General features: G+C 41.9%; 1 protein-coding gene across 4 annotated transcripts in view; it reads left to right on the forward strand.

Moving 5' to 3' along the window:
• The window catches only part of DUSP16 (dual specificity phosphatase 16), a 98,538-nt gene extending 79,763 nt beyond the window's left edge, over positions 1 to 18,775 (forward strand). For all 4 annotated transcript variants that reach the window (XM_084617302.1, XM_084617305.1, XM_084617304.1 and 1 more), the window contains exons 5-7: positions 7,721 to 7,880; positions 9,879 to 10,002; positions 14,507 to 18,775. In XM_084617302.1, the coding sequence (XP_084473428.1) occupies positions 7,721 to 7,880; positions 9,879 to 10,002; positions 14,507 to 15,686 (1,464 nt within the window). In that variant the 3' untranslated portion in view covers positions 15,687 to 18,775. The remainder of the gene's footprint in view (positions 1 to 7,720; positions 7,881 to 9,878; positions 10,003 to 14,506) is intronic.
• The last annotated feature ends 1,695 nt before the right edge of the window (positions 18,776 to 20,470 follow it).

Genomic DNA, 20,470 nt, shown 5'->3' on the forward strand with positions numbered 1-20,470 from the left:
CTGAGTTTACAGATTCATTAAAAATTCTTGCTAATGGGCTTGCAATTTCTTGTGCCAATTCTTTTAATATTCTTGGATGAAGATTATCTGGGCCCCCCGATTTAGTCCCATTAAGCTGTTTGAGTTTCGCTTCTACCTCAGATATGGTGATGTCTACCTCCATATCCTCATTCCCATTTATCATGCTACCATTATCCCTAAGATCCTCTTTAGTCTTATTAAAGACTGAGGCAAAGTATTTGTTTAGATATTGGGCCATGCCTAGATTATCCTTGACCTCCACTCCATCCTCAGTTTTTAGCGGTCCCACTTCTTCTTTCTTTGTTTTCTTCCTATTTATATGACTATAGAACCTTTTACTATTGGTTTTAATTCCCTTTGCAAGGTCCAACTCTACTTGACTTTTAGCCTGTCTCACTTTATCCCTACATATTCTGACCTCAATAAGGTAGCTTTCCTTACTGATCCCTCCCTTCTTCCACTCCCTATATGCTTTCTGCTTTTTCTTAATTACCTCTCTAAGATGCTTGCTCATCCAGCTTGGTCTACAACTCCTGCCTATGAATTTTTTCCCCTTTCTTGGGATGCAGGCTTCCGATAGCTTCTGCAGCTTTAATTTAAAATAATCCCAGGCCTCCTCTACCTTTAAACCCATAAATTCTTCAGTCCAATCCACTTCCTTAACTAATTTCCTTAATTTTTGAAAGTCAGCCCTTTTGAAATCAAAAACCCTAGTTGCAGATTTATTTTTGTTAATCCTTCCATTCAGTTTGAACTGAATTAGCTCATGATCACTTGAGCCAAGATTATCCCCTACAACCATTTCCTCTATGAGGTCCTCATTACTCACCAAGACCAAATCTAAAATGGCATCCCCTCTAGTCGGTTCAGCAACTACTTGTTGAAGGAATCCATCAGCAAGGACAAAGCTTGGGTTAACTTTGATGAGAAATGGGTGTGGGGGAAGGGGAGTGAATCCTGTCAGAGTGGAGGGGTTGCTATAACCACAGTGGCTGTCTGTGGGGGCCCTGGGTGGCTCTTTTTTTGTTCAGCAGAAGCAGGGGACCATGCAATGAGAATTTCTGATCTTGATGTAAAGGTATGTGGCCGCTATATTGATCAGTCCTTCAGTTGTCCATGACTACAGTTAGAGTAGGACCCTAGAATTCCATCAAATCCTGCATTTCTCCATCTATCTGTTGAGGGAATTCATGTCTAAAATCACCATCCACTTTCCATTTCCTTTGGAGAGTCACATAAAAGGTAGAATAAAGTCTACAGAATCTCTCTCCCCCACAGTTGGTTCTTCTGTCCCAGTCCTGGACAGATTATTTAATTTCTTCATTTATCAGTTTGCTAGAAGTTCTAGCAGAAACTAGGAACCTGTCTTTTGGGTTTCTTATCAGGTCCAGGGCAAAGCTGCATCTTATGATCTCAGACCTATTTATCCATCATACTTTTTCTTTCTCTCTGAACAAAAGGTGGAAGCCTCCTTTTGTGAACTAGGCATCTCTGACGGGGCTTACACTGCAATAACTAGGTAGTTTTAAGGGTATTGATGGCCCTTGGATGCTTATTGTTCTGGTCACTAGCCTCTTCTGACAAGTCTATACCATGGCTTTCACCTTGAATATCTGTAGTCTTTTCTGCCTTGTCTATGTAGCTGTGAGAGCAAAAAGAAGATCTCTACCTCTGGAATCCCACTGACACCTTCCCAGGTGATTTAGCAGCAGAAAGAGACTTTCCTTCTCTGTGGTGGGAGATGCCAACAGCCTTCATTTAGCTTTCCTGAGAACCTCAATTTTCTGGCAGTCTGCTAATACTAACTGTGAGGGACACGTGAGGCACTACGTTCCACTGAAGAGGTTAGAAGAGGGCTCACAGTGATAAGAACCTCCAGTGTTTGATCCTGCCTAGATCAAAGGACCACTTTCACCGCTTCTGTGAACAGGATCTGACTGTTGAGAGAATGCGTATAGGGAGAGCAATATAGAAGAGACGGATCATTTTAAAAAAATGTTCCAAGTGGATGAAAGTGAGGACTCTCTGCTGGAAGGAAGGAAGGGAACCAAACTTAGTGACAAGTAGCAGAAGAACTTTCTCTGAGGCAGCCATTAGGATTGCATGCCCCTGACTGACCACTTGGCTTCTGTCTCTGCTGCTTAGGATAAAATACGCTTCTTGTTCATGTTTTTAAATTATGGAAAGTGCAGTAAAGTGTATGGGCAATTCTGCAGGAAAATTCTATAAAATTCAGATCTCTATTGTCCTTGCTTTTGCCTTCTAAGTGCTCTCTAATCATCGATTGTGTTGTGAGCAATCCTAACCAGACCAACTGATCTCCATATCACCGAAACTTATTCTGCAAAATGAATTATAAATCAGCTGTGGATATTGGAGCCTGTAGATGATTCAGTCTAGTTTATGGGGCTGGAGGAGTCTCTGACACATCACTTGGCAAGCTTGCTGAGTGTTGTCCTCTGCGGTCTTATGTGAGACTCCTGGGAGAAACAAAACATTTTATCCTGTTGCAGAAGTTTTTGTACCTTACAATCTGAAGTTACCAATAATCCCCAACCTAGACCAATTAAAACAATATTCACAATGTTTCTGATTCATATTATAGTTGGTATATAGCATCACTTAGGAAAAGGTAAGGCACGCAGAAATGTGTGGTTTCAGTTTTTGTTAGTCATCAAAATTTGCAACTTCTTTACAAAGTCCTAGGGATTCTTTACATGTTCACTGTATTGACTTAAAATATTTGTTTAAAGAAATTGTAAAGAGAACACCTATTTCTGTTTTAGGATTTTATATTGGATAGCTTTTTAGTATTTAAATTAGAAATAGGTACAAAGTTCAGAAATGCTTTTCGTGGACCCATTATGAATTTAGTACTTGAGCCCTGGCACTGGAAATATTTAGGCATTTAACTTTTTGATGGGTCTACCCATATGAGTAATCAGTCAGACTGCGCATGCAAGCAAAGTTGGGTATAAACGTTTGTAAACTCAGGCTCTTATTAACCATTTATACTATTAACTTTCTGTATTTTTGGATAATGAAAATTGATGAGTCAGTTCCACTTTCTGGGTCTCAAAACATTTAAGACAAAGTTGAGTATTTGCAAAAATGTTACAAGGGAGTATTTAGGTCCAAACACACTCTGTTTTTGTTGATCTTAAAATTTTGTGTAAGGACACAACCTACATTTTGGGCATATGCTTACCTGACTGTGTCCCTTTTAAAGGATGGCATATAACGTACAAGTTTTTTTATAGTCAGTGTTTTCAGGTGTAGGCAAGAGTTGCTCAGGCTCATGTATATTTCATAAGCACATTTTACACAAGTTACTGTAAAACCTTTTGCTTTGCTCCTTACAAAACTATTTTGTTTTTCTAGACCTGGCTTTTGTGTCCTGGAAAAATATGGCATTTTTGGGTAGTCATTAATTTTAAGATTAAACAAGTCGCAAAAGGTAAATAACTTGATAAAAGAGCATTTACCTCCTTTTCACATATTGTTAGTATTAGGATTTCTGGATCTTCCTCCCATCATAATTCATTTCTTCCTCTTGGGTGCCTTACAGTGAAGTCACTGTTTTCTGGTTATTACATTATAGTCTGCAGCTCTGTGAATGATTTTATATCCCAAACACAAGGAATCATAACTTCTTTCTTTAGGCCTAGTCCCAAAGATGAGCAGTAACTCTTTTTTACTCAAACACACACAGGCTTGGAATGTGCTGTTTTATGCCATCCTCTCCATTCCAATTTACATAATCAGTTCCTCACCAAAAATCTTTGTTTGCGCTGAGGTTCTTAGAGCGAGTGGCCCACCAGCACCATATGAAAAAGCTAAGAAAGAAGCCATTCAATGCCCCATCTACATTCACTCATCAGTTCCCCTTCCACAGCTCATATATCTCCTCCCTCATCCTGAACAAACAGTCTCAAACTCCAGCAATGGTTGTTGGCAATAAGTTTGGGGTTTTTTTCCCCTGGTGGGCTTTCATAAATTACATTGAGTATGGTTCTGCGTGTGATTTTTTGTACAGGCTTGTGAAAGTGAGGTACACTGTCAAACTGCAAATGGCAACAGTGTTCCTGTAACATTTAGGAGAACTTACGTGAGTTGGTGATCTGTATTATTTTTAGTGATCTAAATTTGGTTATTGATTTGATTTTTTTTATAGTATTCACACACAGATTTCTACACTGTTACACTGTATTTATGGCCAGAGTTAAGGCTCCATGTTGGTTATTCAGGATGAGTTTGGAGATATGTGAACTGTGTGTGGTTTAACCTTTTGTATTTTTTAGCATTTGCATTGATGGGAGTCAAGCAACCTTTGACTCAAACTTAAAAATATTGCGCCCACCCCCACCAAACCCCATTCCCAACCCATGGCACTTTCTGTGCACAGCTCAGATTAGCCCCTACATTCCTTCCATATTCAGATTTAAACATTTGCGTATCAATATGTAATAGCTAAATGTGATATAATGGAGAGTGGGGGAGCATGTTGCAGAGTGGTGCTGTAGAAGATATGCGGGAAGCAGGATTGAGGAGGACGGGTGCAGAGCCTATGTGTGACGGAGAGAAATTAGAATTGGGGCTTGGCCTGTGATGGGGGTGGGGAGGAGAGAGAAGCTGTGCTGTGAATTGAACTCCTATGGAGGTGTTGGTAGTGACTCTATGGTTAGGGTAGCATTGAGTTTGGCACTCACATCAGAACTAAAATGCCTGTTTCATGTTGGAATGACTGACTGAAGTAACTTCCAGATTTGGCACAGTAACTCTTCAGAGGACAAATGATTTTTCTGTGTGTGTTTTAAGCAAACTATTTATTGACTCTTGTAGAGGAAACATTTATAAATGCTCCCTGTTAAAGACATTGTGCTGTATTCCTCACATTTCTCTAGGTCCCTGGCTATACAAGATTCTCAAATATAGCAGTAAAGAGGGTTGTATGATCAATAGTTAAAGTGTGCAACTTGCCAAATATGTGTTTGTGTTCTGTTAATCCCTAAGTAGTTATTTCCTTATACTGTGCCAAAAAATACAAACAAACACACACACACACACACACACACAAGTTTACTACTGCCAAACTGATTTCTTTTTTAAAAATAGAACTGGATATGCAAACAGGAAAAGGGAGAAATAAATTTAATGGACAAAAGATCAAGTCTGCAGACATCTTAAGAGCCAGCTGTTTGGGAAGATATAATAATGGAGAGGTGGGGGCACTAATTGCTGTAAACTGTATATTTTTAAAATATTTAAATTGCTTGAACCAACATTTTTCTTACTGAATGTGCTTACATGTAAATCCCAGCCTTAATGTGACAGCAGTATCAGTTATTTTTAAACAAATATAAAGCTGTGCAGCAATTAGTCTCACGCACACGCGCGCACACCCCCAATCTACCTTTACTATTGCATTTTCCCATACTGAGGGCTGTTAAGGAGGTACGTGCCTAGACCTGAATTTCAGTAGAAGCTCAGTGCCTAATTCCCCTAGGGTCCTTTTGAAAATCCCAGCTGGAAGGGTTTGAATGTGCTTATAAGTGCATTGCTCATCACTGTTCTTTGGAGAATATACACCCTGCAGCAGAGAGCTTGCACAAGTCCTGAAGCCCCACTTACAACTCATGTTTAGGCTGAATTTTACCCACTGAGTACAGCAAGCCAAAATGGGGGGAAACTTTCTCTTTAACTCAAACTCTTGCGCCTCTAGCCTCCAGACAGTTCTGTTGGAATAAGGTGAGTGCATCTCACACACACATACACTTTCCCTCTCTGACACCCCCCCGCATCTCTCTTCAAATCTGGTCATGTGCCAGATGTCTTTTGCGTAAGGCCCAGTCCAGTTGGTAAGCAGTCTCAGAGCATGCCTGATTGGGCCCTGCAGGTGAGATAGGTGTGGGACCACCTACTTTGAAATCCCCTGGGGTTTAGGCATGAGCTAGAGCACCAAGCAGCTCAGCAGCATCAGGATTTAGGCAGGCTTGCACAGGCCCACCAGCAAAAACTTAGGTTCATGGCGACTTTAAGTGCCTTTTGGTTAGGCAGCAGCTGAATGGGAGTTTTGAGGATCTTAGTGCTTGGACTTGGGTGCTTAAGTCCCTTTGTGAATCTAGCTGTGGGTGACTTGCCCAAGCTCACAAAAGAAGTCTGCGGCAAAGCCAGGAAGCTAGGATGAAGAAGCCCCGATTCTGACAGATGTTGGGGAAAATGAGTTCCAAATCAGGACCTTTAGCTCTTCACTAACCAGGATAGACTGATTTACCTCTGTGTCTGGAAGTATGATTTATATGCAGAACCTACCTTCATACAACTCTCAGAAGCCAGAGATATGCCAATCGGGGAGGTGGTTAACTTACTGCTTGGTGATGAAAGTGTTTGTTCGTTCGTTCTAGCGGGGATGTTCTCACTTGCCATTATTAAGGCTAAGATTTTGTCATGGTTAGTTTTAGTTAGTCACGGACAGGTCACAGGCAATAAACAAAAATCCACTGAAGCCGTGACCTGTCTGTGACTTCTGCTGCTGCGGCTCCATGGTTTCTCCCACCACTGTGGTGGCTGGGAGCTATGGGGGGGTCCCCCTCCGCCCGCGGCGGCAGGCAGGGTCACCATATTTCCCAAAGAGAAAATGGGACACCCCCAGCCACTCACCTGAGGCATCCCCCTCTCCCCCATCCCCGCGCAAGGCTGTTGGCCGTGGCTGAAACCCCCAGGAGGGCCCCCTCAGGAGTCTGTCACCTTTCGCTGGAACTTTGCAGGGGGCCCCCTGTTGCTGCAACCTTGTCAGGGCCCTGCTGGTTGACAGCTCCAGAGTCCCACAGCCCCTGGGGCTGAAGCAGAAAATGTCACGGAGGTCTCTGGAAATCACAGATTCTGTGACGTCCGTGACCTCCATGACAAACATAGCCTTAGCCATTATCCATGCAAAAATGCAGAGAATATTGACTGCAATAACAAAAAGCTGGAATTGCTAATAAGTTACATGCATTTTAGGGATCGTTCTTCTATTGCATTAGCACTATGGGAGCTATCAGATTCATTTCACACTTTTCAGTGACCCCTCTTTTATACCCTCTCAGTGAGGGCAACTTTATTCTGGGACGGATAACCCAGAACTACATATGTGGTAAGTAAGCCTGTTAATACTGGACCTGTTGAGAGGGCCAGTTCTGTTGCTACCAAATGAACATATATTTTAACAAAAGTGGCAGTGAATCCCACCTGTCCTATTAACAACACTTTACACTTGAGAACGGGAAGGGTTCCCCCCTCCTTCTTTGTAAGTCTCCCCGATGAGTACGTAGTCATTCCATCCATTTAAGTGTGTCTTGAGTGTTCAGATGGATTTTAGCAAGATAATCCAACACACAGAAATTTTGCCAGAAGCTGGGAATGGATGACAGAGGATGGATCACTTGATGATTGTCTGTTCTGTTCAATCCCTCTGAAGCACCTGGCATTGGCCACTGGTCAGAAGACCAGATACTAGGCTAGATGGACCTTTGTTCTGACCCAGTGTGGCCGTTATGTCTAACATACAGTTAGAATTATGCAAATAAGAATTCTGATCTAGCTTCCAGTTAAGTAACATTCCAAGTAGGCTCAGGTTTACTTTTATTTGCTTAATTTTCTTACCTTGCAGAGATAGGGCTGTATTTTTTTTCACTCTTGATCTTTGTCTCTTTTATAGGAGCTGATGCAGCAGAATGCTATTGGTTATGTATTAAATGCAAGCAATACCTGTCCAAAGCCTGACTTTATCCCAGAGTCCCATTTCTTGAGAGTACCTGTGAATGACAGCTTCTGCGAGAAAATTTTGCCTTGGTTAGACAAATCAGTTGATTTTATTGGTAAGATGAGATAAAACAGTTCTATGCTAATTATGCCATTTTTTAAAAAAAAAGCGTTTTTATCCATTTTAATTCTTTGATTTTTTTTGCTAAGTTTCTCATCTTTTATTATGAGAAAGTAACCAGAAGCACCTGATCTACCTTCCATATTGCAATTGTCATTTTATATACCACTCTTGTGTCCCTACTCATACATCTCCTCTCTAAACTCAACATTCCCAAACCTTCAACTTCTGCTCCAGCTCAGGTCTCTGTGTCTAATTTACGTTCTTGTCTATCTGTGAACCCCTTTCATTTCTGCTATACTTATTTTGAGATAGAATGAGTAGATCGGAACATGCTATTCAGAAACCATCATCTTTAGCACAATAATATTTTCATTATTTTTGTTCATTCTCTATGTATATGGACATTTTGCTTATTTGGCGGGGGGAGAGGGGGAGCAGTGCTACACATGGACTAGATGGTTTTTATGGAGTTGACATCGAAGACTTTCTCCTGCCTGGTTACAGTTACTTTGAAACGTTGTTGGCTTTTAAAGTAGTTCAGTTGCATTTATCAGCATAAAAGGCAGCACCACATACAGGAAGAAAATTACATGTATAAATATAGGTGTGCATGTGTGTTTTAAAATATATGCAACCATTCTGTCATCAGAAAACATTAGTTAGCTGGTAATCTTTGGAATAAGTAATGCTGTACCCTCCCTAGATGGTCTCTCTGTTGGCTAGGAAACGGCCTGCCTCTCTACATCACATTAACAGTTAAGAAATCAGCAAAGGTACTTCTGCTGACAATTTGTAGAGGGGATTTTGAAGGTCCTGGAAGCAGTAAGAGCATCAGCACATACCATAGCAGTGCCATAAAAAGGGAAGTAGAGTCAAGTGCCAATTGCAGATTCCTGCTGAACACACATGTAGCGTTACATAAATGTCAGGTGTGAACAAAGAACTCTGTCATAATCTTTCTTAAAGGGAAATGGGTCAAATTTGGCTTCAGATTCAGCATTTTGTAAAAGTAAGCTTATCCAAAAGCTGAGAAACGTAACCACAAAGTTTATGTACAATTTGACGGAAGGCTTTTAACAAATAAACAATTTTATAGTGACTTAGCAACAGCATTGTAAGGTTTTCTTTCTCCAGCACAGATTAAACAGACAGTTGACACCGACTTATCTTTTGCATATGTCTTAGCCTAGATCATAGAATTTCCCCCGGTCACATACTATGTGATATAACTAAAATTTTTAAATCATTGCTCTAAGTATGAGTTCAGTATAAATGTAAATTTTGGCTTCAGAGGAAACGGAAAGATTAAAGGTTTGGGCTCCCCTCTTTTCCCTTCTCTTGTATCATGTCCTCCCTGATCCAAAACAAAGGTGTACGTGTGTGTGTGTGTTTGTAAATATTACAGGTTTCCTTTTAAAAAAAAAAAAAAATCTGCATGAAGATCTTGAACTTTCCAACACATTAAGGATTAAGCTTCCATTGAGTTCATTGGGTGGAGGATCAGGCTACAACAAAGCTGCTGCTCCATCCGTGGGTTTTTTTTTGTTTTGTTTTGTTTTTTTAAGGAGAGGGTGTTGTGTTTAGAGCAAGAGAGCTGCACTTTCGGGTCCTGTTCTCAGCTTTGACATTGACCCACCACGTGAACGTGAGCAAATCATTTAATTTGTGTTACATTTTATTCCTATACAAAATGGGAACAAATCCCCCCCCCCCCCAGTCAGGATTATTCTTTAATGCATCGTGAGATGGTAGTTTCTGTAAGGCTGTTTGTATATAGTAATATTCTTAATACAAGAACAGATCAACATGGATACATGCAATGAAAGACAACAGATCAGTCATAACACTGATTTCTGCTCGAAGCTTCCATGGGATTGGTAATAAAGAGAGAACTTTAAAGTTCTGTCATTTTCACAGGGAGGCTTTGAGTATTTCATCCCCCTGTGCCATTGACAGTGACATGTCTTGAATTTTTCTTTTTGTTGTACAGAGAAAGCAAAAGCCTCAAATGGGCGGGTTTTAGTGCACTGTTTAGCAGGGATCTCCCGCTCCGCCACAATTGCAATTGCGTACATCATGAAAAGAATGGATATGTCCCTTGATGAAGCCTACAGGTAAGGACAGACTTTTCCTTTTAAATTAGCTTTTGTGCTTGTCAGCTTGAAACTCATTAACATTATTTCATCCTGTACTCTTTCCTCTTCATCCAAGAATGCCTGAAGTCACTCTTGCTTTAAATATGGGCTGCCTGCAGACTCAGCCCTGTCGTTGTTTGTAGGAAGTAAAAACCTAACATTGATGTGGACACAGCTGCAAAATGAGGACAGCCACATGCATGGAATGAAGCGACATGCTGCAACTTGCATTAAGTTTTAATATACAGATGGGGCATTACCCGCCCATCACCCATGCTCTCCTATACCAGGCATTTAATTGGCTCCTGTGTGGGGGTTACAGGGCTCCTTACCATATAACCCATAACATGGGGTGGCTTTCTTCGGCCGACCTCTTCCACCCCCCTGCTCTGAGTCCCAGCCTCCCTACCTCTGACAAGGGGACAGAGGCTGCAGAAGGCTTGAGACCTCGACCCACGAGGGCCCCAAGGTCTGACCTATCACAAGAGCCCAAGGCCCATCACCAAAATTCCCGGTATTCTACTTGTGGGAACCATTAATTTTATTCTCTTAACTGCACTGGAAATGGGCTGCAAGTTGCAACAAATAAACTCCACCTCAGTACCTTGGTTAGGTACTCAGCACATTCCTGTTTAACCCACTGTGGCTTGAAGGTGCCACAAAGAAGACAAAAACTCCCTGGTCCTCTGCCAGTTGGCCCTTGAGAGAAAAAAATCCTTCCTGATCCCCTAAACAGGTGATCGCCTAGACTCTGTTTAGTCTATCAGCATTTGTCAGACCGGGTTCCCATCCCTACTTCAAGTGGGTAGGGTGAGCTGCTGAAATGGAGCCAAAAGAGGCTCCATGTGGCCCCTGTGCTGAGCTGAATCCTGAGAGCTGTGGAATGGTGGCCAATCAGCACCTTTCTCACCCATCTGGCCAATGGGTGCCAGAGACCCCAGTGGGAGAAGCTACCTATTGTCCCTTGGTGAGTGTCTCCCTCCCTTGCTACTGGGACTGTCCCCTTTTCACCACTGGCCCCATCAAGTTCCCCCACCCATTGATGTGGGTGTGTGGCATTTAGCTCCCAACTGCAGAATATAGTCTTGGCCTCTGCTCAGAGTAGGTAAGGGGTAGAATGTTAAATAATAGTAATAGCTAGGAAGAAATAGAATATGCAGATGAGACCACATATAGGCCACCATCTAGTAGTCTGTGCCAATATAAGCCACAAAGAGAGAGAGGAGAGAAACCAGAATAGCAAATGTTGTTTATATAGTGTGTGCACTTTGGAAAATGCCAGATTGAATCTATTGATTTACTGGTGGTATTGGATGATAATCACAAATGGCTGTAGTGAATGTCTTCTAGGAATTAAGTAAACTGAAAGATGAATAATTTGTTGCCATTGAAGTCCGTCAATGATCATTCTGAAAATCTTTTGAAGTAACAGTTCTTTGGGCAGCCCAGGGTTTTGTACAAGAATTGAGCTCCGTTTCACACGAGTAGGCAATTTTGAAATCTAGTTTGACTGTGAATGCTTTGGGAAGGTTGAACACAGACTTGTTACCACCATTTTTGTACTTCATTTGACAAACATTTTGTTCTCAATGCCACAGAAAGCCAGGCTGGCTTTGTTTTTGTTTACTTCTGAGGAGGTTGTTATCTGTAACGTGTACTGTAAGCTCCCAAGAACATAATTTTGAACAGCTGCTGCTGAGCTGGTTAGACACATCTTGCCAATTACCCTTCTTCCTATCACAGCAACACCTGTAGTATTAGAAATCTGCCTGGGATTAACTTCTATTTGAGTGGCAGAATTTCTTCTGGATCTAATCAATATTTCATTAGACGGGGGATAGGAACTCTCGTTTTTAAAGGCTGCTTTTTACAGAATGTGGGAGATGTATCATGCAAGATCTGAACACTGCACCTCCTCAGAACTAGTTAGGAACCTACTAATGCAAAGGAACTTCCATTAGATATGGTGAAAGTGGCATAAATAAGGGATGCTGATGAACAAACTAGGAATTAGACAGGACACAGACAAAAAATACATGGTTTATGTGTAGTGATTACCTGTGTCACAAGGCAGACTAAGATTTTGTGTTACAATCACTTTAAGCTGGCAACATTAAGAGAAATGAAACTGGAGTTGTATGAATGACAGAAGTCCAACACCTTTTTCTAATGAGATTTCTCATTGGCTCTAAGCACTTGCAGTCAATTGAACTTTTGCAATGAATTCTAGCATGTCACTGTCAATCAAGTCAAACTTCTGTGCAAAGGTGTGCTAAAGGACTTTTTTTAAAAAAACGCAATTGTTTAGCATTGTTTTGGTGCAAAGCTTTTAAAAACGAAAATCTACGAAGGGCATATTTTATTTTCTGAATTAGTGAAAGGTAGAAGATAAACAACTATAAAATAACTTGTCTGAAACCTTAGCTTTACATTTGTTACCAGTAAAATCCAAGTGAAGGATCAAAGTATTTTCTCTAGTTTATTTGGTACATCTGACAACATGATGGAAAGAAGCTACTGGGTTAATCCCACAAGGGCAACCAGCAGAGAGGAAAACAATTAGAACAAAGATGGTATGAAATCAATGACTGACTTCCTGAACACGTTAGAATGAATGCTTCAAGTTCCTTGCTCGGGAGATTCCGAGATGGAGAATTGTCTGCAGGATGTCCCTTTCTCCCAGCTGCCAGAGAATAATATGGATGCATGTGTAAGGGTGGTAGAGTCAGCTGCCATTTTATGCTTCTTGTCTGATCTTCCCATTCAAATTATTATTATTATTATTATTATTATTAATTTGCCCGTTTTCACTAGTCACAGGATTAGCACTGAAAGGGTTAGCATAAACTGTAATCAGAAGGTTCCAAGTCCTCTCCATGACTGGTAGCGGTGACTACTGCAAACCAAACCAATCTCTTGCGTTTTTGTAGTTCTTTATTTGATGGTTCTATAACTTAGTTATATGGATTTTTCTGTTTTAGTCTGACTGGAACAGTTTCTTGTGGATACTTTTTTTGTGTTTAGCTTTTTTAACGTAGTATAGTTTGAGTGTTTTACTTTTCCACATGTGCATGTTTGTAAGAGAAAATTACTTTCCTCCTAGAGTTCACTAGGGCTTGATGGTTTTTGCTCCTGTTTTAATACTCTTCCTCACCCCATTTCCCAGGATATTCCTAGACTTCCAGATATTTGCCTTTCCCTGGTGGGTTTTTATATTTTTTCCTCCCACCCAAATACATGATCACAGGGACAGATGCATTTGCTGCCACTTCCACTTATACTGGCTTTTTGTGATTGCACCTGCCATTTTGTTACCTGTGTAATTCCAGGAATGAAAACACAAGGGTGGGAGGGTGGGGTTGGACTCCTATGCTGGCACGTACAGTAACAATGGTAACTTTTTAGAGCTTATAAAGAGCAGGTAGTATTCATGGGCTACAATGCAAATCAAACAAGTTGTCAAGATGTTACTGTATATAACTTCAGAGGAAGTGCTTGCCCAGACTTCAATATTGAACCTCTGTTTACTTTTGGATTCTAATTTAGCAAATGTACTTTCTTAACTTTATATATTTTAAGTTCATCCGGTTCAATACTGGATGCTTAAATTTAAGCATGTACATAAATGCCGTTGATTTCAATAGGCTGTAAGGACTTGTTTCAGTGCTTTACCCACCGGGCATGAAGCAAATTTTTACAAAATTGTCAGCCAAGGAACTGGGGGGAATCTATTTCTGAGAAATTCTGAAATGTTGACATAGCCCAACTGTGTTGCATTTTTAGATTTAATTAATCAAATTATATAAAAGTCAATTAATTTTCAGTTGGCTGAAGACCAAACTGATGCATCATAGAAACCAGTGGTCCTTGTTGCACAAATTAGGCCCAACATATTGCAGATCAGGCTGACCCTGCCTACAAGAAGATAAAAACAGGATAGAGAGAAGATCAGAAAATGCTAATGTTAGCAAGATAAACTAATTTAAAATATTGAGAGAGAGAGTTAAAAGTGACCTACGAGGGAGAGGGGCGAAAAGAATGAAGAACTCTTTTCTTTAATATATGAAGAAGGTCTGAGAGGCTCTTAAAAAAATCCAGCAGAACAGGGTATTCAAAACCAGATAATCTGAAGTAAAAACTTGCACAGAATAACTCCAAGCCGCTGTTAGGCTTTCTTTATATATAATGAGGAAGAAAAAATAAAGGCACCGTTTCCCCCCTCTTCTTTAAGAAGAGTGGTGTAAACTGTAAAAAGGAGAGAGACTATTTTGGGTTGTCTAGTTGCTTACCTTTGAGTCCTTCAATTCATTGATGTCCCTGCCTTTCCCATGCATCCATTAGTGGTGCTTCTTTGAACCTGAATCCAAATACCTTAACAAGAATCAAGACCCCCCAAGGACTGTAAGCCCAGTACTCTTAGTGGGAATATTATTCACATTTTAACCAGTAGGGTTTTTAAATAATTCTTGCTTTTCCCCCTTAGATTTGTGAAAGAAAAAAGGGCAACAATTTCTCCCAACTTCAATTTCCTGGGCCAGCTTCTGGATTTTGAGAAGAAGATTAAGAACCAGACTGGGCAGCCTGGACCAATGAGCAAGCTGAAACGTTTGCATTTGGAAAAAAGCAGCGAGCATGGACTGGTCCCGGAAAGTGGACAGAGCAGTGGCCTCTCCACTAATCAGCTTGGCCCTAACTCTACCTCCGAGCCTGTGGAGCAGAAGCTGATGGACTCTGGAAGTCTCCCGTACTCGCACTTGCCAGCGTTAGAGGACAGCCCGCTGGTACAGGGCATAAATGGACTACATGTGTCCTCGGACAAGGTAGAAGATAGCAACAGACTGAAGCGCTCATTTTCTTTGGATATCAAATCAGTATCCTACACAGCAAGCAGCAGCTGTGTGGCTGCATCGGTGCAGGGTTTTGCCGCATCCGAGGACGCTTTAAAACAGTTGAACGTCTGTAGCATTCTAGACGGCGGCAACAAGCTGTGTCAGTTCTCCCCCGTCCAGGAAGTTTCCGAACAGACGCCAGAGACCAGCCCCGATAAAGAGGCGGCAGATCCCCCTGAGAGACCGCAGAACGCCTGGCAGCTGGACAGCCAGAGCAAGCGGCCGCATGTGGGGAGAACCAGCAGCGGCAGCACGACTCAGAGGTCGCTGCTGTACCCACTGCATCGGAGCGGGAGCATGGAAGACAACTACAGAACAAACTTCCTGTTTGGCCTTCCCACCAGTCAGCAACACGTGGGAAAGTCTGCTGCTGGGCTGGGCCTCAAAGGCTGGCACTCTGACATTTTAGCTCCTCAGACATCCACCACGTCCCTTACCAACAGCTGGTATTTTGCGACTGAATCCTCACGCTTCTACTCCGCTTCCGCAATCTACGGGAGCAGCGCCACTTACTCTGCTTACAGCTGCAGCCAGTTGCCCACGGGCTGTGACCAGGCTGGCGCTGTGCGCAGGAGGCAGAAGCAGGGCGACAGAGGTGACTCAAGGCGCAGCTGGCATGAGGAAAGCTCCTTTGAAAAGCAGTTTAAGCGGAGAAGTTGCCAGATGGAATTTGGGGAGAGCATCATGTCAGAAAACAGATCCCGAGAGGAACTGGGGAAAGTGGGCAGCCAGTCTAGCTTTTCGGGCAGCATGGAAATCATTGAGGTATCTTGAGACATGGCAGACAATTGTGACACTGTAGCTGGCTTATTTTTCCCCGTTTAAAACAATTCCCTGTAAATCTGAAATTTTTTTAAAAACTGGGGCTTCAGTGTGAAGGCAGTGAATAGATTTATTACCAGACATGACAAACTAATATCTGCACGGGGGAGAGCCGCTGTATTTTTTTTGTTGTTTTTCTCCCCCTCCCCCTTAAGATGGAAGGCCAGATGTTTCAGAAGTTTTCCCTGACAGATGAAGCGATTATATGCGACAAATTGCACATCCTTTAAACGAAGCTTTCTTGGTGATAGGCCATCTCCCTGGTTCCACTGACACACATTACTAAAAATCACAAACAAATTCTAGTGCCCCTCTTCAAACCCTTCCCTTCCCCCCCCCAATCAACAATGCACCTTAGCTCTGAGACTGAGCCGACTTCTGCAGAGAGATCCTTTTCCTTAAGGACAGAGACTGGTTATGAAACCAAACAAGTGGTGACTGATCACAGCAGGGCTGGGCTAAAAACAAAGCTCAGACAATGTAAATATTGACATAACTATCATTCTCATGGACAGGTTTGAGGTGACTTGCCAGAAAGCTGCTTTAGAGCAAAACCCATACCTCAAAAAATAAAGAAAGCTACAGCTTTCATGGCGACGTACTCTCTGGTAGTCAGCTTGTAAGCAGTGTGAGTAGATGACTGGCCACACAGTGAGACTGATTAAAGCAGTCTACGCACAAGTTTCTCAGTTGGCTTAGAGACCAGTGGTAGAATTTAATCTTCTCAAATGTGCTCAATCCCCAGTTCATTTAAACACAAAACCAGACAGAGTTTTTTAGTGTGTGATTCTGAAGTTGGCTCTTGAGGTGTGAATCTGTCACCTCTAAACCTGATACTAAAGGAAGAACTGAATGCTGATAGCATGAACGGTGGATAATATTTAGGGTTATGTGCAAGAGAGAAGTGGCTGGGTGAAAGTAGCACCATCCCTTTGTCTGCTGAAAATTAAATAGGTGATAGAGCAGAATTTTTTTAATTTTTTTTTAAGAAAATGAGTAGGAGCCTTGGATTTGACCCCTCAAGTATAGTAACAGTGTGAGAATTGCCCCGTCTGTACTTTTCCCTTTTCCTAAAGGGGAAGGCTTAGTCTCTACTTCCAACCTTTTAAAAGAAATAAAAGTAATTGTTTCCATATCCTTGCCCAAATCCTGAGGATTCGCACATCCCTAGGCATGTACACATCCCTTCTTTAATCCTCAAACCTTGTCGGACCCACTATCTTCAGATGAGAAGTGGAGTAGCCTGTTAAGATCAAGCCTCAGTCATCCAAGAGGGACAGAAGGTGTTCCACATTACTGTCCTTCAGGAACTGGGGGTAGAAGATAGCATTTAAAGAAATAAGATTTAAAAAGAAAAATCGAGACCAAGTGCTGGAGATAAAAGAATTTCCCATGACATGTTCTAAGCTAACCTGAGAATCTGGCCATTGCAGTTCTATCTCTATCCCCACTGCAGGGCTTCTATGCTAATACAACATAGTTTTGCTGATGGCGAGAGTTGTAAATCCTGCCACAGCTGCTCTTGTTGTTGCTGGCCAGTACCTGTTTCAGAGCCTTAACTACCTATTGGAGATTCCTGCTAGGGAAGATCCTGTCATTTCCTTGCTGCCAGAGGGGACAGGGATAGGGCTCATTCATTTATTGTATTTTTATTTATTCTGAGAGGGAGAGAACCAGCTGCTTTCTCTCTCCAGCCTGTGATTCTTGTGGTACTCTGGCTGCCACTTCATATGCCTTGTTAGAGGATTATGGTATTAAAATAACAAACGATACGCAGGGGTCTAACATCATGCTTCGTTGTTCAGTCCAGCATTGTGACAAAGATCACAATTTGAAAATTCTCCAGATCCCTACAGCGTCCTGCAGTAGGCCCCCCTGTTTGTACAGTTTCAGTGCAGGCAGCTGAAAATATAAAATACTTTAAAATGATTTAACTGCTTTTTAAAGCAGTTGGCTGAGGTTTTGTCAGTTAAGATCTGGTAGTCACTGAAGCCCTAGTTCAAGTCAGCAGCTTGTTTTTGTTCTTTAAGAGTAGCTAGTTGGTGACTCAAATCTCAGGTTTTACTATATTGAGAAATGGACAGGATTTTGTCTTTTTTGTTTTATTTGTGGCTAGGATGTGACTTAAATGTCCTATGATGGACTTTTTTAAAACTAGCACTGAGAGAAAGCTACAGAGTTGATTAACTTGATCCTAAAGAGTGTGAGACACACAGACTGCAACTGGAATGGTTGAATCCATAGACTGTGTTTGTTATGTGTGTATGAAATGCAGGAAGGGAGGGTAGTTTCGGCAAGCATGTAGGTTGATACCACATTGTAAAGCATATCAGGTCTTGGCTAATCACTACCCATGCTGCCACTTGTTTTATGTAGCAAGTGAAAGTGACATTGAGCATATAAACACACAATGTTTGTAATATACAGGACACATGTGATCCATTTATCAGATCTCATGTATACCAGATTTCAGTTACAACCACTTTTTTTAAGTAATAGTTGAAATCAAATATTTCACAAGAAGGGGGTTTGGAAAATATTTTAAAGACATCCCTGCCATCAGAAACAAAGCTGAGATCGTCCTGGCTTCTGCTAGGAGACTTTTTTTTTTTTAAAAAAAAAAAACCCTTTCTTGGCAACTGAAATCTGGTCTCATTGCAACTCCTCATCATTCCAAACATCCTCTAATCAACAGTTAAGTCATGGCTGCAGGATCAGCAGGCTATTGGATTGGGCTGTTGAGTGCACCAGCATGGGAGAAAGAAGCCTTGGAGCCTGTCTAGTAGTGGTATCTCCTTATCTCATTTCTGTACTCGTATCCTGTACCTGAGAGATGCTAGAAAATGGGTTTAAGAAGCTTGGAAAGTGAGACGGAGGCTGGGGGGAGCAGTGTGTAAATGTTTAATCTGAATATAATGTTCTTTGGTGTATGGCAAGCTGTTTAAATGGTTCAAAGATGAGTTTCTCATCTTGATGTGTCATGAGCATTACTTGTATGTTATGATGAAATAAAATCAGAAGTGGTACCTGTTTCTATAGAATGGCTGAGAGACTTTTTGCAGTCAGCTGCAGAGCATGCACCTACCGGCTTGCAATACAACACAGTTCCAAGCAACCAGGAGGCTGGATCTCCTGTATGCTTTGTCAGCGGCTGCTGCTGGTCATCTACTTATTAATTACAGAATGGGCAGCTTTGCTGAAGTGGAGGCAAACGAATGTTGAACTTTAACTGAGCTTAGTCACACTTAGCAGTCAGTCGTGATTCTACATCTTCAATAATCATTTGGTGTTTTTGCCTGTCCCCACACACCCTCTACCCATTAGAACAGCAACAGCTGTTGTATCCGTGTGTTTAACAATAATTGACGGTTTAAAAGGTTAACACAAATGCACAGTGGTACTTGCTTTACAAGGCAATAATCCAGTTCCCCAAGTGGATACACTGAGGCTTTGAAGAACAGCTGTGCTACTGGTCTTGCTGCAACTGTTTCAAACTGTTTAAATTACCTAGGAGCCGGGGGAGTGCCTCTCATGCTATGCTCTCGTGCTGCCCTTCCCCTAGTTTGTTTAGCATGACTGACAGATGCTGCATGGGCAGGTGTGCGCACACAGTGCCTTCTTGCTGCTGAAGGGGAGTGACACATGCGGGGACAGTGGACATGCCAGCCTGGCCTCGCCTTTCAGACTCAGTCGTAGTGCTTTCTTTTCTGGGAAAACCTAGTAAGATTAAACTCTGACCGTACTGAACGGAGGATGTTTCTTTGGCTGAGATGTCAGCCTACCAGCTGGTGAAGGCATTGGTGCTGAAGGTGCTCCTGCACCCCCTGGCTTGAAGCAGTTTCCATCATATCCAGGGTTTATGGTTTGGTTCAATGGCTCTCAGCATCCCTGGATGAGCTGTAGCTCAGGAAAGCTCATGCTCAAATAAATTTGTTAGTCTCTAAGGTGCCACAAGTACTCCTTCTCTTTTTGCGAATACAGACTAACACGGCTGCTACTCTGAAATGGGTCAAGAGTGATAGTACTGGAGGCTATAATGACTCCTACAAACCCTTGCATGCCAGCTTATTAAAATCATTCCTAACTATCCACCCAAAATTCAGCAGTCTCTTCCTTTTTTTTTTTTAAAAAAAAGTTCCATTTATAATATTAAAAGGGAAAGGGCCAAACGTTTCTGTATTTCCCCTTCCCTAGGAGGTAGTAGCACCATGTAACTTGCAATCTTACTTTGTGTTGGCTTTCTGAAAACAAACTACCAGTGCTAAATAACTGCTTGAATCCAATACAGGAAAAAAAAAATATAGGGCAAGAGCAACGTCTCGTCTAAACTGCGTCATGTTCTTAGATGAAGAAAAATGCCCATTTTGAAAACCTCCGTGCAGTGTCTGCCCTCACGTGGCTTCACTCTGCCCCCAGCAAGTCAAGTTCTGATTTAAATAGAACATTTTGCACTTGTTCTCCTTGAGAAATAGACCTTAAAAGGAACAAGAGTCTAGTTTCAAAATGAGTCTCCTTATCTTCCAATTGTTCCTCACCCCCACTCAGCTGCATGCCCCACCCAGCCTTTCCATGATTTACCGTACTCCTCTCCCCACACCCACCCTCCTGTGCTCCGTGCTGGTTCCATCAGAGCACTGCAACAAGAGACCCCAAACCCTCCCTGGCGGAAGGGAAGGAGATGAAATACAGTTGGACTCACCATAACTTTGTTAGCTGCATCAGCAGCTTGCATGCTG

The sequence above is a fragment of the Lepidochelys olivacea genome, assembly GCF_965140295.1.
Source record: "Lepidochelys olivacea isolate rLepOli2 genome assembly, chromosome: 1".
NCBI classification, from domain to species: Eukaryota; Metazoa; Chordata; order Testudines; family Cheloniidae; genus Lepidochelys; species Lepidochelys olivacea.